Here is a 13,838-nt window from a genome sequence, read left to right on the forward strand (position 1 = left end):
GGCAACCTATGGACAGGGCCCTCTCAGCCCTGGCACTCCCGGGGACCTGCAGAGCTGGATCTGGACCTCCATCCTTCTAGATGTGTCGAGCAGAAGTTCCGCCGCTGCCCTGCACTGCCCACCACCAGCGTCATCATCGTGTTCCACAACGAGGCCTGGTCCACGCTGCTGCGGACCGTGTTCAGCGTGCTGCACACTGCCCCCGCCGTGCTGCTGAAGGAGATCATCCTGGTGGATGACGCCAGCACTGACGGTGAGGCTGGAGGGGGCCCTGAGCAGGGGGCCGCTGTCTCCCCTGGTCCTCTGGGAAGGAGGGCAACATCCTTAACCTCTCTGAACCTCGGTTTCCTCTTCTTTTTTTTTTTTTTAAAGATTTTATTTATTTATTCATGAGAGACAGAGAGAGAGACAGAGGCAGAGGGAGAAGCAGACTCCCTGCCGAGCAGGGAGCCCGATGCGGGACTCGATCCCGGGACTCCGGGATCATGACCTGAGCCGAAGGCAGACGCTTAACCGACTGAGCCACCCAGGCGTCCCCTCGGTTTCCTCTTCTAAAAATGAAGGCAGCCGACTCCCTCACATGCCGGGCAAGGGATCAGAGATGGGGGATAAAAGCGATAATTCATGCGCCACGGAGTACTTAGCATCGAGTAAGAGCTCCATAAGCATTCGTTGCAGTTTATTCTTTTTTTTTTTTTTTAAGATTTTATTTATTTATTTATTTGACAGAGAGAAAGACAGCAAGAGAGGGAACACAAGCAGGGGGAGTGGGAGAGGGAGAAGCAGGCTTCCCGCGGAGCAGGGAGCCCGATGTGGGACTCGATCCCAGGACCCTGGGATCATGACCCGAGCCGAAGGCAGACGCTTAACAACTGAGCCACCCAGGCGTCCCCTCGGTTTCCTCTTCTAAAAATGAAGGCAGCCGACTCCCTCACATGCCGGGCAAGGGATCAGAGATGGGGGATAAAAGCGATAATTCATGCGCCACGGAGTACTTAGCATCGAGTAAGAGCTCCATAAGCATTCGTTTCAGTTTATTCTTTTTTTTTTTTTTTAAAGATTTTATTTATTTATTTATTTGACAGAGAGAGAGACAGCAAGAGAGGGAAGGCTTCCCGCGGAGCAGGGAGCCCGATGTGGGACTCGATCCCAGGACCCTGGGATCATGACCCAAGCCGAAGGCAGACGCTTAACAACTGAGCCACCCAGGCGCCCCTCAGTTTATTCTTTGTATGGGAGCAGTGCGCCACGAGGGTGCGTCGCCAGGTGTTATTTCTTTTTTTTTTTTTTAAAGATTTTATTTATTTATTCATGAGAGACAGAGAGAGAGGCAGAGGCAGAGGGAGAAGCAGGCTCCCAAGGAGCAGAGAGCCCGATGCGGGACTCGATCCCGGGACTCCGGGACCATGACCTGAGCCGAAGGCAGACGCTTAACCGACTGAGCCACCCAGGCGTCCCCTCGGTTTCCTCTTCTAAAAATGAAGGCAGTTGACTCCCTCACATGCCGGGCAAGGGATCAGAGATGGGGGATAAAAGCGATAATTCATGCGCCACGGAGTACTTAGCATCGAGTAAGAGCTCCATAAGCATTCGTTTCAGTTTATTCTTTGTATGGGAGCAGTGCGCCATGAGGGTGCGTCGCCAGGTGTTATTTCTTTTTTTTTTTTTTTTTGAAGATTTTATTTATTTATTTGAGAGAGAGAGAATGAGAGAGAGCACATGAGAGGCGGGAGGGTCAGAGGGAGAAGCAGGCTCCCAAGGAGCAGAGAGCCCGATGCGGGACTCGATCCAGGGACTCCAGGATCATGACCTGAGCCGAAGGCAGTCGCTTAACCGACTGAGCCACCCAGGCGCCCCTCAGTTTATTCTTTGTATGGGAGCAGTGCACCATGAGGGTGCGTCGCCAGGTGTTATTTCTTTTTTTTTTTTTTTAAAGATTTTATTTATTTATTCATGAGAGACAGAGAGAGAGGCAGAGGCAGAGGGAGAAGCAGGCTCCCCGCCGAGCAGGGAGCCCAATGCGGAACTCGATCCCGGGACTCCGGGACCATGACCTGAGCCGAAGGCAGCCGCCTAACCGACTGAGCCACCCAGGCGCCCTGCCAGGTGTTATTTCTGCGTGGTATGCCGAGGGTGGCCCGCGGTGGAAGCCAGATGGAAGCAGGACCTTGAAGCACTCGCGTCTGGGGAGGGACAAGAGGTGCTGAAGGGCGTTCCCGGAGGAGAGAATGACACAAGCAGAGTCCTAGAGACACAGGTGTGTTTGTGAACAATTGAGAGGTTTGATGTGGATGAAGCTAGGTTTGGTGTAGGAAATGACACTAAAAAGATGTTGAATTGCCATTCGTGCCATGCTAAAAGTATTTATTTAGGACAAAAATGAGAGTCACTGAAGGTGTTTAAGCTGGCGAATGACCTCGTCTTAGAAGGGTGGCAGCTTTGGGGGAGGGTAGGTGTCAGGAAGAGAGGCAGAGGACTCCAACTCCGGAGAGGAAGTTCTTAGAGTCACCTGAGAGTGGGATGATGGGCCAGAATGGGGACAGGGGCCGTGGGACCGATGCATGTAATTCCAGGGAATTCGTGGACCCTACGATAAACAACCCCACCTCGAGGGCTTTCGGACCCTAGAGATGCTTTCAGCAGTGTTCAGTTCCGCAGGGAAAAGGAAAAAGCTCAGATCCATGGTCAGAAATCGCCACGGTCCACAGCAGGATAAGATTTCCCACATTTGGGCGCCTGGGTGGCTCAGTTGGTTAAGCGACTGCCTTCGGCTCAGGTCATGATCCTGGAGTCCTGGGATCGAGTCCCGCATCGGGCTCCCTGCTCAGCGGGGAGTCTGCTTCTCCCTCTGACCCTCTCATGCTCTATCTCATTCTCTGTCTCAAATAAATAAATAAAATCTTTAAAAAAAAAAAAAACATGTCCCACATTTGACCGTTTGATCAGATTAACTGGCTCTCGTTACGCACACACAAACAGGGGCTGTGTGTGTCCATATGCTCTTCTGCCATCCCCTCCTGCCGCCCAGAAGCAGAGGTAGGACCATGAGTATATGCAGACATTTGATACTGGCCTGGGTGGGAAGAGGCCTGGTGCCAAGCTGGGGAACTTTTTTCTTTCCCACTTTGGAGTCCGAAGCCCAGGCACCAATTTCGTTCCTGTGTGGCCCGTTCAGCAGCCAGGTCCACTCCTGGTCTGGCACACTCTACAAGCTTCTCAAAACGGGCCCTCGAGGCCCATCGGTCCACCGTGCCCCCAACAGGGCATCCCTGTGTTGAAAGCCCTGCCGTGCCCATCGGGGAGCCTGAGGGGGGAGGGAACCTAGGCCGCCCTCCTATGGGGATTTGTGGGATGGATAGGAGGAAAGCAGACACACCTAGAACCCAGAGTGTCAGGAAGTGAACAGGACCCTCAGTGAGCAGGTTCATCAGGGAGAGAGGAGTGAGCAGGTCATGGTGACCAGTGGCGGGGAGGGGGGGGGTGCTAGAGGAAGGGAGGGAGGTGAAGAGAAGGAAGGGCGGCCCTGAGGCGGGAAACACTGTGAAACCTGGGGGAGGAGACATTTGAGGAGCACTTTGGATTAGCTCAAGATTTCCCCCACTTCTATTTCCCCATGCTGCTTAGAATCGGAGTGGCAGGTCCTCTCGTGGCCTCCTAAACTCCTAAGTAATGCAAGTTGGGAATTGTTCAAAGCCTCTGATTTTAGTCGAATTACAACTTCCAGTGTGTATTTCAACAGGTAAAGTTGCTTTACCTGTATACGTGTTTTATAATGTAAGAAGTCCTCTCGATAGTAACTCTGGGTCCTGGATTTTCCGGGGAAGTTTCCATTTCGCTGTTTCCTTCTGTTTCTGCCCATCGAGAAATTATGTTAATTTCATCTGCCAGTCTCCTCCTTACACCTGGAAATGGAAAGTGGCCAACAGTGAATCTTGACTTAGGTTTGAAAATTCGGCCCTGTGTCCATGTGTTCTATGTGGACCAGTGAATCGTGGAACACTCCCAAAGGGTGTCATACTTGTTTATTTCTCCTTTTATCCTTCCAAATGGATTAATCAAGAAAAATTTCCCAGTTGCAGTTAGATTCAAGGCTGAATAGAACACAGATGGGCATGAAAACAGAATAAAAACAAACAAAACAGGAAAAATGAGTGAGGAAATCCTGCCTACAAGAAAGGCTTTTCTGTTGTTCTTTTCTAGCCTTTTCAGAAGCCAAGGAAGAGTGGGACAGCCCACAAGAGAAGAGTAAACAAAGGCAGGCGTTCACTGATTTGCTTAATAAGTATTTTTTTTTAGTTACCTACCAGGCACCACACCCTATGCGGGCCCATGGGGCTACAGCAGTGAACAGGCTAGGCAAGGTCTCTATCTTCTTAGAGTTAACTTTTTTAATGGGAAAGACAGAAAATAAATAATTTCAGATAGTAAGTACTCTGAAGAAATTAAATTAGAGGAAAAAGAAAAAGAATGCAGGATGATGGGCTAGTGAATATTCAGGGAGCTCTTTTAACCAAGGTAGCCAGGAAGGGCTACTCTGGCTGGTCTGCTGTAAAGGGAATGGCCAGTGGAAAGGCCCTGAGGCTAGGTGTGTTATTGGAGCAGAAATAAGGCCATAGGGCTGCAGTGAGCAAAGAGACAAGAAGAACACTGGTACAAAGTGAGTTTAAGAGATGAACAAAACTGAGTCCCAAGACCTTTGTAAGCAGTGGTCAGTGTTTGGATTTTTCCTGTGTATGTGTGTGTGGTAAAATATGCATAACATAAAATTTACCATCTTAACCATTTTTAAGTGCACCCTTCAGTGGCATTTAATACCTTCATATTGTTGTGAAACCATCCATCACCAGAACTCCCTCATCTTCCCAAACTGAAACTCTGTACCCTTTAGACAATGACGCCCTCATCCCTCCTTCCCCCAGCCCCTGTCAACCCCTATTCTACTTTTCTGTCTCTATGAATTTGACTAAGTACCTCATATAAGTGGAATTATTCAGTATTTGTCCTTTTGTTTCTGGTTTATTCCCCTTTGCATAATGTCTTCAGTGTCCTCCAACTCTTGATTTCAGCTCAGGTCATGATCATAGGGTTGTGGGATCAAGCCCCACATTGGGCTCCCTGCTCAGCAGGAAGTCTGCTTGTCCCTCTTCCTCTGCTCCTCCCCCAACTCGTGCTCTCTCTCTCTCTCTAAAATAAATAAATAAATAAAATCTTTAGATTCCACATATGAGTGAAATCATACAGTATTTGTCTTTCTCTGACTGACTTATTTCACTGTGTTGTACCCTCTAGGTCCATCTATGTTGCCACAAATGGCAAGATTTCATTATTTTTCATGGCTGAGCAATATTCTATTGTGTATATACACCACATCTTTATGCATTCATCAATCGATGGACGCTTAGGTTGCTTCCATACGTTGGCTATTGTAAATAATGCTGCAATATACACAGGGGTGCATACACCTTTTCAAATTAGAGCTTTTGTTTTCTTCGGGTAAATACCCAGAAACAGAATTAATGGATCGTTTGGTACTTCTCTTTTCAGTTTTCTGAGGACCCTCCATACTATTTTCCACAGTGGGCCGCACCAATGTACATTCCCACCAACAGTGCACAGGGTTCCCTTTTCTCCTCATCCTCACCAACACTTATTTCTTGTCTTTTTGGTACTAGCCATTCTGACTGGTGTGAGATGGTATCTCATTGTGGTTTTGATTTGCATTTCCCTGATGATGAGTGATATTGAGCATCTTTTTTTCATGTGTCTGTTGGCCATCTGTGTGTCTTCTTTAGAAAATTGTCTATTCGGGTCCTCTGCCCACTTTTTAATCTGATTATTTGGGTTTTGGTGTTGAGTTGTATGAGTTTTTTATATATTTTGGATATGAACCCTTTATTGGATATATCATTTGCAAATATCGTCTCCCTTTTAGTGGTTGCCTTTTCATTTTGTTGATGGTTTCCTTCTCTGTACAAAAGCCTTGTGGTTTGTTGTAGTCCCAATTGTTTATTTTTGCTTTTGTTTCCCCTGCTTGGGGAGACATATCCAGAAAAATATTGCTGAAGTTGATGTCCAAGAAATTACTGCCTGGGTTTTTTTGTTTGTTTGTTTGTTTGTTTTAGGAATTTTATGGTTTCAGGTCTTACATTTGGGCCTTTAACCCATTTTGATTTTATTTTTATGTATGGTGTAAGAAAGTGGTCCAGTTTCGGGGGATCTGGGTGGCTCAGTCGTTAAGCGTCTGTCTTCAGCTCAGGTCATGATCCCAGGGTCCTGGGATCGAGCCCCGCATCGGGCTCCCTGCTCCGCGGGAAGCCTGCTTCTCCCTCTCCCACTCCCCCCGCTTGTGTTCCCTCTCTCACTGTGTCTCTCTCTATCAAATAAATAAATAAAATCTTAAAAAAAAAAAGAAAGAAAGAAAGTGGTCCAATTTCATCCTTTTGCATGTAGCTGTCCAGTTTTCCCAACACCATTTATTGAAGAGACTATATTTTTTTCTGCATTGTATATTTTGCCTCCTTTGTCATAGATTGAGCGTATAAGCATGGGTTTATTTCTGGACTGTATTCTGTTCCATTGATCTATGTGTCTGTTTTTGTGCTTTGAACACTATAACTTGCAGTTTGAAATCTGGAATTTTGATATCTCTATCTTTGTTATTCTTTCTCAAGCTTGGTTTGGCTATTTAAGATCTTTTGTGGTTCCATGCAAATTTTAGAATTATTTGTTCTAGTGCTGTGAAAAGTGCTATTGGTATTTTGATAGGGACTGCACTGAATCTGTAGATTGCTTTGGATAGTAAGGACATTTTAACAATATTAATTCTTCCAATCCAAAGCATGGCATATCTTTCCATTTAATTGTATCATCTGTGATTTCTTTCAACAATGTCTTTTAGTTTTCAGGTCTTTCACCTCTTTGGTTAAATTTATTCCTAGGTATTTTATTCTTTTTTTCTTTTTTCTTTTTTTTTAAGATTTATTTATTTATTTGAGAGACAGAGCATGAGCATCAGTACTGGCTGATGGACTGACTGTGGTGGGTGAGAAAAGGGAAGAGTCCAGCATGACTCCCAGGTTAAAGCAGCTGGAGGATGCTGGTACCACATCCTGACACGGGGAGACGAGAGGGGGCAGGTTGGCAGGCAATCTGGATCCATGTTGGGCGTGTTAGGTTTGTGGTTCTGTTAGACACCCAAGTGCAGATGGCAAGGCCAGGAGAAAAGACCTAGGAGCCACCTACATATAGATGCTATTTCAAACCATGGGACTGAATAATGCATGTGTGTTCGAGGTCACAGGAGTCTCATAGACTCCAGTCATGAGGAATGGAGCTGGACTGGGGTGGTGGGTTGTTGAACCGGAATTAGGAGGTGAACGTCTGGGGGACATAAGAAAGTATGGATGGTTCCGCCTGTGTCTCCACACTCAGCTCTGCTATACGCATCTCTGGGGCAGATGTTCAGTGGGTCCAGGGCTGGGGCTCATGCTCAGAATCCCCAGGTCCAGCCTAATAACCTGAGACTGGAAGGAAGGCGTTGGAGAAGGGCTTTGTAGAGCTTAGCACCCCCTGGGGTTCACAGTTCAGTGCTTCTCAGTCTCTTACCACAAAACCCACTTCCTATGATGCTTTGTCCTTGGGTTATCTCCACCACCATGTACTTCCTCTGAGCACAGTTAAGCGAGTTCTCAGGGGAAACATCAGCCATGCTGAGAAGGTGAGGCTCCTCGTTGGCATTCTTCCCTCCTATTTCCTGTTAGAGCCAGCACTTGGGGCTGTAGTTGGATTATGAGTCCAGGAGCTTCTTGAGGACAACACCCAGACCTGGCCCGTCCCCGCCCTGGGTAATGTCTGGGCAGTGTGTTAGCACCTGCTTGCGGAGTCCTGGACTGCAGCTGCCACATGAGGCCAATTTTGACTCCTAAACATCAGGGACAATACCCAGATTTCAGAACATTTTAATCTTCATAGAAAAGATTAGGTAAGAAAGTCAGCATGTAAGCACCCAGTTCAATGGCGGGCACATGGTAGGTGCTCAAGTATTAGGGCATAGTGTATGTGTGTGTGTGAGAGAGAGAGAGAGGGAGGGAGGGAGGAGGGAGAGAAATCAATCACACACAAAATTAATTGATTTCAGGCCCCACAGTTGTATAACACTGCATTTGAAGCAAGGCCTAAGCACTGGGCTGATCCCACAGCCCCAAACAGAAAGCTCAAACTCTAGGCCACTCTATTCTACATAGTCGGGAACAGAACCACGGCACAGATAAACCATATAGTGGTGAATAAACCATAAGTAAGATTCAGAATGTGTTTCAAGATGGATTGTTTCAGAAGAGAGCTATTTTTTTTTTAAGATTTTATTTATTTGACAGAGAGAGAGAGAGATAGTGAGAGCAGGAACAAGCAGGGAGAGTGGGAGAGGGAGAAGCAGGCTTCCCGCGGAGCAGGGAGCCCGAGGTGGGGCTCGATCCCAGGACCCTGGGATCATGACCCGAGCCGAAGGCAGACACTTAACGACCGAGCCACCCAGGTGCCCCAGAAGAGAGCTATTTTTAAAGCCCTGAAGAAAAAAAAATAAAATAAAGCCCTGAAGATTTCAGAATGAATAGCAGGGTCATGAAGTAAGCCCCCTACTCTGAAGGAGCTGGAGATCTCAGCGGAGTTATCCTCCCCCAAACCCCAGATTCAGGATGGTTGCGCCCACTGCAGGCTCCCCCAGTCCTGCACGACCTCTGGGGGGGTCACTGATCACCTACCTGCAGTCGCCACTTCCCTGGGCGGCAGGCTCACCCCCTGCACCCGGCACAGGCCCGACACTTGGTACATTTTTTTGTTAATTTAATTAAAAAGCTGCTCAGTATCTTTTCATCTTCTTAAAGATTTCTTCATGCAGAGGAGTTAATAAAGAGGATCAGAGTATGACTTCTTGCTGCTGGCCCAGCCAAGCCAGAAATCAGCATTTATGTGTGCTCTCCCTGTCCGCTCACTCAGAAGAGCCTGGGAGACAGGGAGTCATAGATCCTGAGAAAGGATGGCCACAACCCCCGGGTGTGGAAAAGAGAGGAGGCTGGAATCACAGTTCCAAAAGATGGTGGCTGAGAAGATGCTGAGACCCAGGGGCAGCTGAGAGCCTTTGGCAGATGTTTGTAGTTGATTTGAGACCAAAGAAACACAACTTCGAGGTCCAGGCTCAGAGAGTAGCGGAGGTTCCTAGGTAAACAGGCCCAGGATCGGCCCACAGAGCCAGGCTCCTGGCATGGGGGGTTTGGGGTGGCATGGGGTGCTGGCACACCCAGGGCTTCCTGCTTCCACCTTCTCCCGACCTTTGGTGCCCACGGAATTGCCTCGTTCAGCAGGTGCTCGGGCCGGCAGGAGGCCCGAGAGCACCCAGCCTGGCTCACGGTGGGGGTGAGGTGTGCCACCCAGTGGTGAGCCGGCACCAAGGACACTGTCCCTTCCAGACTACTTAAAGGAGCAACTGGAGCAGTACGTGAAGAAGCTGCAGGTCGTGAGGGTGGTGCGGCAGGAGGAGCGGAAGGGCTTGATCACCGCCCGGCTGCTGGGGGCCAGCGTGGCCCAGGCGGAGGTGCTCACCTTCCTGGATGCCCACTGTGAGTACAAGGGGACCAGCCTGGCACCCAGGAGGCCCGAGGGTGGTCCGAGCCCCTGCCCCGCTCTCCGGCGGAACAAAGAGCCAGGGCATCACCAAGGCCCCTGCTGCTCTGGGATTAAAGGCGGCTTGGGACCCACTTTAGCTAGCTTCTCGTGCCCTCTTCTCATCCCAATCCCAAGGATGTGCTCTGGAGCCCCAGACTCCCCTCTGTCTTCCTTGCTTGCTCTGTACCTCGTTCTGAGCTCAGCCCCTCAAAGAGGCCTCCTGTCACCACTGGGAACTAGTTTGTATGGAGCTTTCCCATAGGGCCACGTGGAGCCAAAAAGACCTCCTCTTTGCCCCCAACCCAAACACCTCCCCACTGTTGTCTGGAAAGAAATTGTTCCCTGAAAGCGGTGATATGTATTAGGGAAAGCTCTAGACTCGGAGTCAGGAGACCTGGGTTTGCCTTCTGGCTCTGCCAGTAACTGAGCCTCAGTTTCCCCATTTGTAAAGTGGGAATGAGGATACCAACCTTACTTACCAACAGAATTACTACTCCAAGGGCCAAATAAAGTAATCTATATAGTTCACTGAAAATCTCAAAGGGCTAGTCTAGCGAAAGGGATTATTATTCCACAACTGGAGCTGAAGCTTGAGGTGCGGTCTCCCTGGAAGAGGGGACACCCCCTTCTGAAGTCCACACTTGGGTGGGGAAGGCTGATTCAGTGGATAGGCTGGAAACCCTGAAAGGTCACCCATCCAGGTTCTTCCCTGTGCTTTGGATCATTTGAGTTGATCATTTGGGTTACTCACCTGAGACTTCCATTCTTCCCTTCAAAGTTACCTCCACCTTTTGGTTGGGTGAGCGGGGTGGATAGGAGGGTCTCAGGAGATATCTCTATGCATTCTACAACTGTGGCACTCGTCTGTATTTCTCTAACACTAGGGAATGTGGGGAAGGTTCTCTTGTCCTCCTGAGTCTCCCTCTTGGTGTGGGGCCTGGGCTCAGCTGTGGCACGACCCTGACTGCTGTCTCCTGGACCCGGCCTGCAGGTGAGTGCTTCCACGGCTGGCTGGAGCCCCTCCTGGCTCGCATTGCTGAGGAAGAGACGGCGGTGGTAAGCCCAGACATCGTCACCATCGACCTGAACACTTTTGAGTTCTCCAAGCCCGTCCAGAGGGGCAGAGTCCACAGCCGTGGCAACTTTGACTGGAGCCTGACCTTTGGCTGGGAGACTCTCCCCGCCCATGAGAAGCAGAGGCGCAAGGATGAGACCTACCCCATCAAGTAAGGACCATAGCCTGCTGAGCCCCACGCTGGCTTCCAGGGACCCAGGCCATCTTAGATCCACATTTATCAGGCACGCCACGAAACACTTGATATAGTTTCGTTACTCCTCATCCCCTCCGCGGTGGATGCTAGGATTAGCCTCTTTTACAGGGGAGAACACAGCCTCCTAGGGATGAGCAGTCGGCCTCAGATGATGTGGCTAGCACCTGGTGGAATAAGGATCCAAAGCTCACGCCCCTAACCGCAGCCCTGCACTGCCTCCCACTATGACCGACTGCTCTTCTTCACCACTTACTGTGTGCCAGGCACTGACTGAGGGCTTTATGTAGTTTGTCTTTTTATTCCTCCCCACACGTGGAAGACCATGACAGGTGTGTGCAGAGGTACCGAGAGATGGAGGGTAGAGGCCACTTTTAAATCGCCCTTATAATAGGGGGCCTTGTACTCCCGGGTCAGTATCTTTGAAAGGACTGAAAACATATTGAAGGCAACTAGACATGTGTTCTGCTGTTTGCAGTTTGTTACAGGTACCCTGAACTTCTCCGGTAGAGGGCCAGACAGCAAGTCGTTTGGGTTCTGCCAGCTACATATAGTCTGTTGCATATTCTTCCTTGTTGGTTTGTTTTGGTTTAACCACCGTTTGAAAGTGTAAAAATCATTCTTTGCCCAGCACCTTATGAAGTCAGGCCAGCTTTGGCCCGTAGGCCTTTGTGGGCCCACCCCTGAGCTAAAGGGCAGATACTTGAAAGTTTACCCACTGTTTAATGCCCAGCTGGGTCAGCCCCTCGTTCACCCACCCTGTCCTTCCCCCTCCAGATTGCCCATGGGCGCTGTCAGAAACCACAAGTTTATTTTATTTTATTTATTTTTTAAGTAGGCTCCACACCCAACATGGGGCTTGAATTCACGACCCTGAGACCAAGGGTCGCGTGCTCTGCTGCCTGAGCCAGCCAGGCACCCCCACAAGTTTATTTTAACAGATGTCTCAGCCAACCTGAGTTGGGGAGTGACTTGTAGAGAATCCTCTGGTTTTGGATGGTCTGTGCCATTGTTTTTCCATACTGGCCAGGAAACTTAACTGAATATGCATCAGGGATGGAGGCAGCAGAGGTTGGGGATCCAGTGAGCAGAGAGGTAAGAGGGAAGGCTTGAAAGGAGGAGGGTTGGACTTCCTCCCCCACCACAGGCCCAGATCCTAAGAAATGCCGCCCAGAGCCTCAGTAGAGTGGACCCTGTGGGTGCCACAGGGAGGAATCCCATGGATCCTGAACAGCCAGCTTGCTCTGTCTCCATTAAAAGGAGGAAAAGGAGCAACTGAAGAGGGGAAAAAAGAAAAGAGAAGACAGGAGAGAGAAAAGAGATCGGAAGTCCCTGTTGACCCTCTGCTTGTTTCATAGATGTCTTTTGTTTGGTATGCACAGCAACAGAGCCCCCCTCCCCCAAACTGGGGGCCAGGCACACAGTGGCACAGTCAGGGCCAGGGCACCTGGCCCCTGCCCATCACTGCTGTCCCCTGCTCCAATGTGCGAGGACCACGCAACTAGAAGACAAAGCTCCAGTGTTTGAGGAATGGATTTGCTCCCTCGTATAAGCGCCCTGGCCATATGCATGGCTTTTCCCAGGCATTTTGCATCGTACCCCACCAGGAGGCCTGTGGGGAGTACCCTCCCATCCTCCGTTCTCAAAGCTAGCGGGTGCCTAAGAGGAGAGGTAAAGGACCCAGGAAGTACAGGGTGTTGCCTGAGGTGCGTTGGGTGTGGGTCTGCAGTGAAGTCCCCAGGTAGGGTTTATCCTCAGAGGTAATTTGTCAGTGCCTTCTTGGTCAGAGAGCCCTCTCAAGGCCAAGAAATAGGCCCAGATCAGGGAGACCCTCAAGAAGAAGCGGATTAGCTCCAAAGTGCTCATCTGAAGTCCCAGGGCTCTCTGAGCCTTTCCAGGACTTATTTGGGGTGGGGGTGGGGGGCCTTAGAAGGCCTGGGAGAGGCCAGAACCAGCGACAGAAAGCCTGCCTGAGCATGAGAGTCTTCTGAGTGAAATTCCTTCCAGAAAGTGGCCCTGGGAGCCAACTCCTACTTGGAAGCGACGAGCGCAGCCACAGGGTAATGCCAAGGTCAGGCTCCTTGACCAGTCAGTCCGGTGAACACTTGACTGAGCCCTTGCTGTGTGTAAAGCACCTTGACAGGTTCTGGATTTACAGAGAAGGTTTCAGTCTCCTCTTGAGCGTAGCACCCTGAGCCACCCACCGAGGGCAGCAAAGCCCTATCCAAGCCAGGCTGGCCAGGAGCAGACGCCCACAGCTAATGATTCTTTATAGGCCCCTGCCGCTGTCTTCCTCGGGCTCCGACCCCACCCTCAAACCTTAGCCCAGGCTCTCTTATGAGCAACGTGCTCCGTGAGTTCTAGGAATGAGACCTTTTTTTGCCAATTTCGCTTACAGTGGATCTGCGCCTCCCTGCCTTTGTCTGAAAGCCAGAAGCTCCTTGGAACATCCCAGTGCTCCCATTAGTCCAAACTGAGCGGAATTTCACCTCACTTCCTCCTCTGTTTCCAGGAGCACCCCCTTCCTCAGTTTCCTCCGCTCAAAGCAGCCGGCGGCTTTCCCCAAAACTAAAATTTCTCCTGTAGCAGGACTAGGCCCTCCTAACACCATGGCTCTCTAGTCCCTGACTAGGACCAGGGATTCTGAAATAGAATGGGGTCCACCCAGGTCATAATATTCATTCGTTCATGGTTTGAATCCCCTTTCTGAAGACGGATTCACACAGTTTCTGATAACTGAGTATCTACAATGCTCTAGGAACTTTGCTGCCAAAAAGCAAACGACGGCGCCTCTCCCGTCGGCTGCTAGACTGAGCTCTCGGCCACCGAGAGCTTTCTCGGCTGCGTGACTAACGTGCCGCATGGGTCCTGGTGGCCCGGGTTTGACATTTCCTGCCTGGAACGAACGAA

General features: G+C 49.8%; 1 protein-coding gene across 1 annotated transcript in view; it reads left to right on the forward strand.

The window, feature by feature from the left end:
* GALNT6 (polypeptide N-acetylgalactosaminyltransferase 6) overlaps positions 1 to 13,838 on the forward strand; it is a 39,311-nt gene that overhangs the window by 13,965 nt on the left and 11,508 nt on the right. The window contains exons 5-7 of the mRNA XM_045868252.3: positions 81 to 253; positions 9,465 to 9,614; positions 10,652 to 10,886. Of these exons, the coding sequence (XP_045724208.1) occupies positions 81 to 253; positions 9,465 to 9,614; positions 10,652 to 10,886 (558 nt within the window). The remainder of the gene's footprint in view (positions 1 to 80; positions 254 to 9,464; positions 9,615 to 10,651; positions 10,887 to 13,838) is intronic.

The sequence above is a fragment of the Mirounga angustirostris genome, unplaced genomic scaffold (assembly GCF_029215605.1).
Source record: "Mirounga angustirostris isolate CCGP_5_RB_7025 unplaced genomic scaffold, mMirAng1.0.hap1 SCAF_5, whole genome shotgun sequence".
Classification (NCBI taxonomy): Eukaryota; Metazoa; Chordata; class Mammalia; order Carnivora; family Phocidae; genus Mirounga; species Mirounga angustirostris.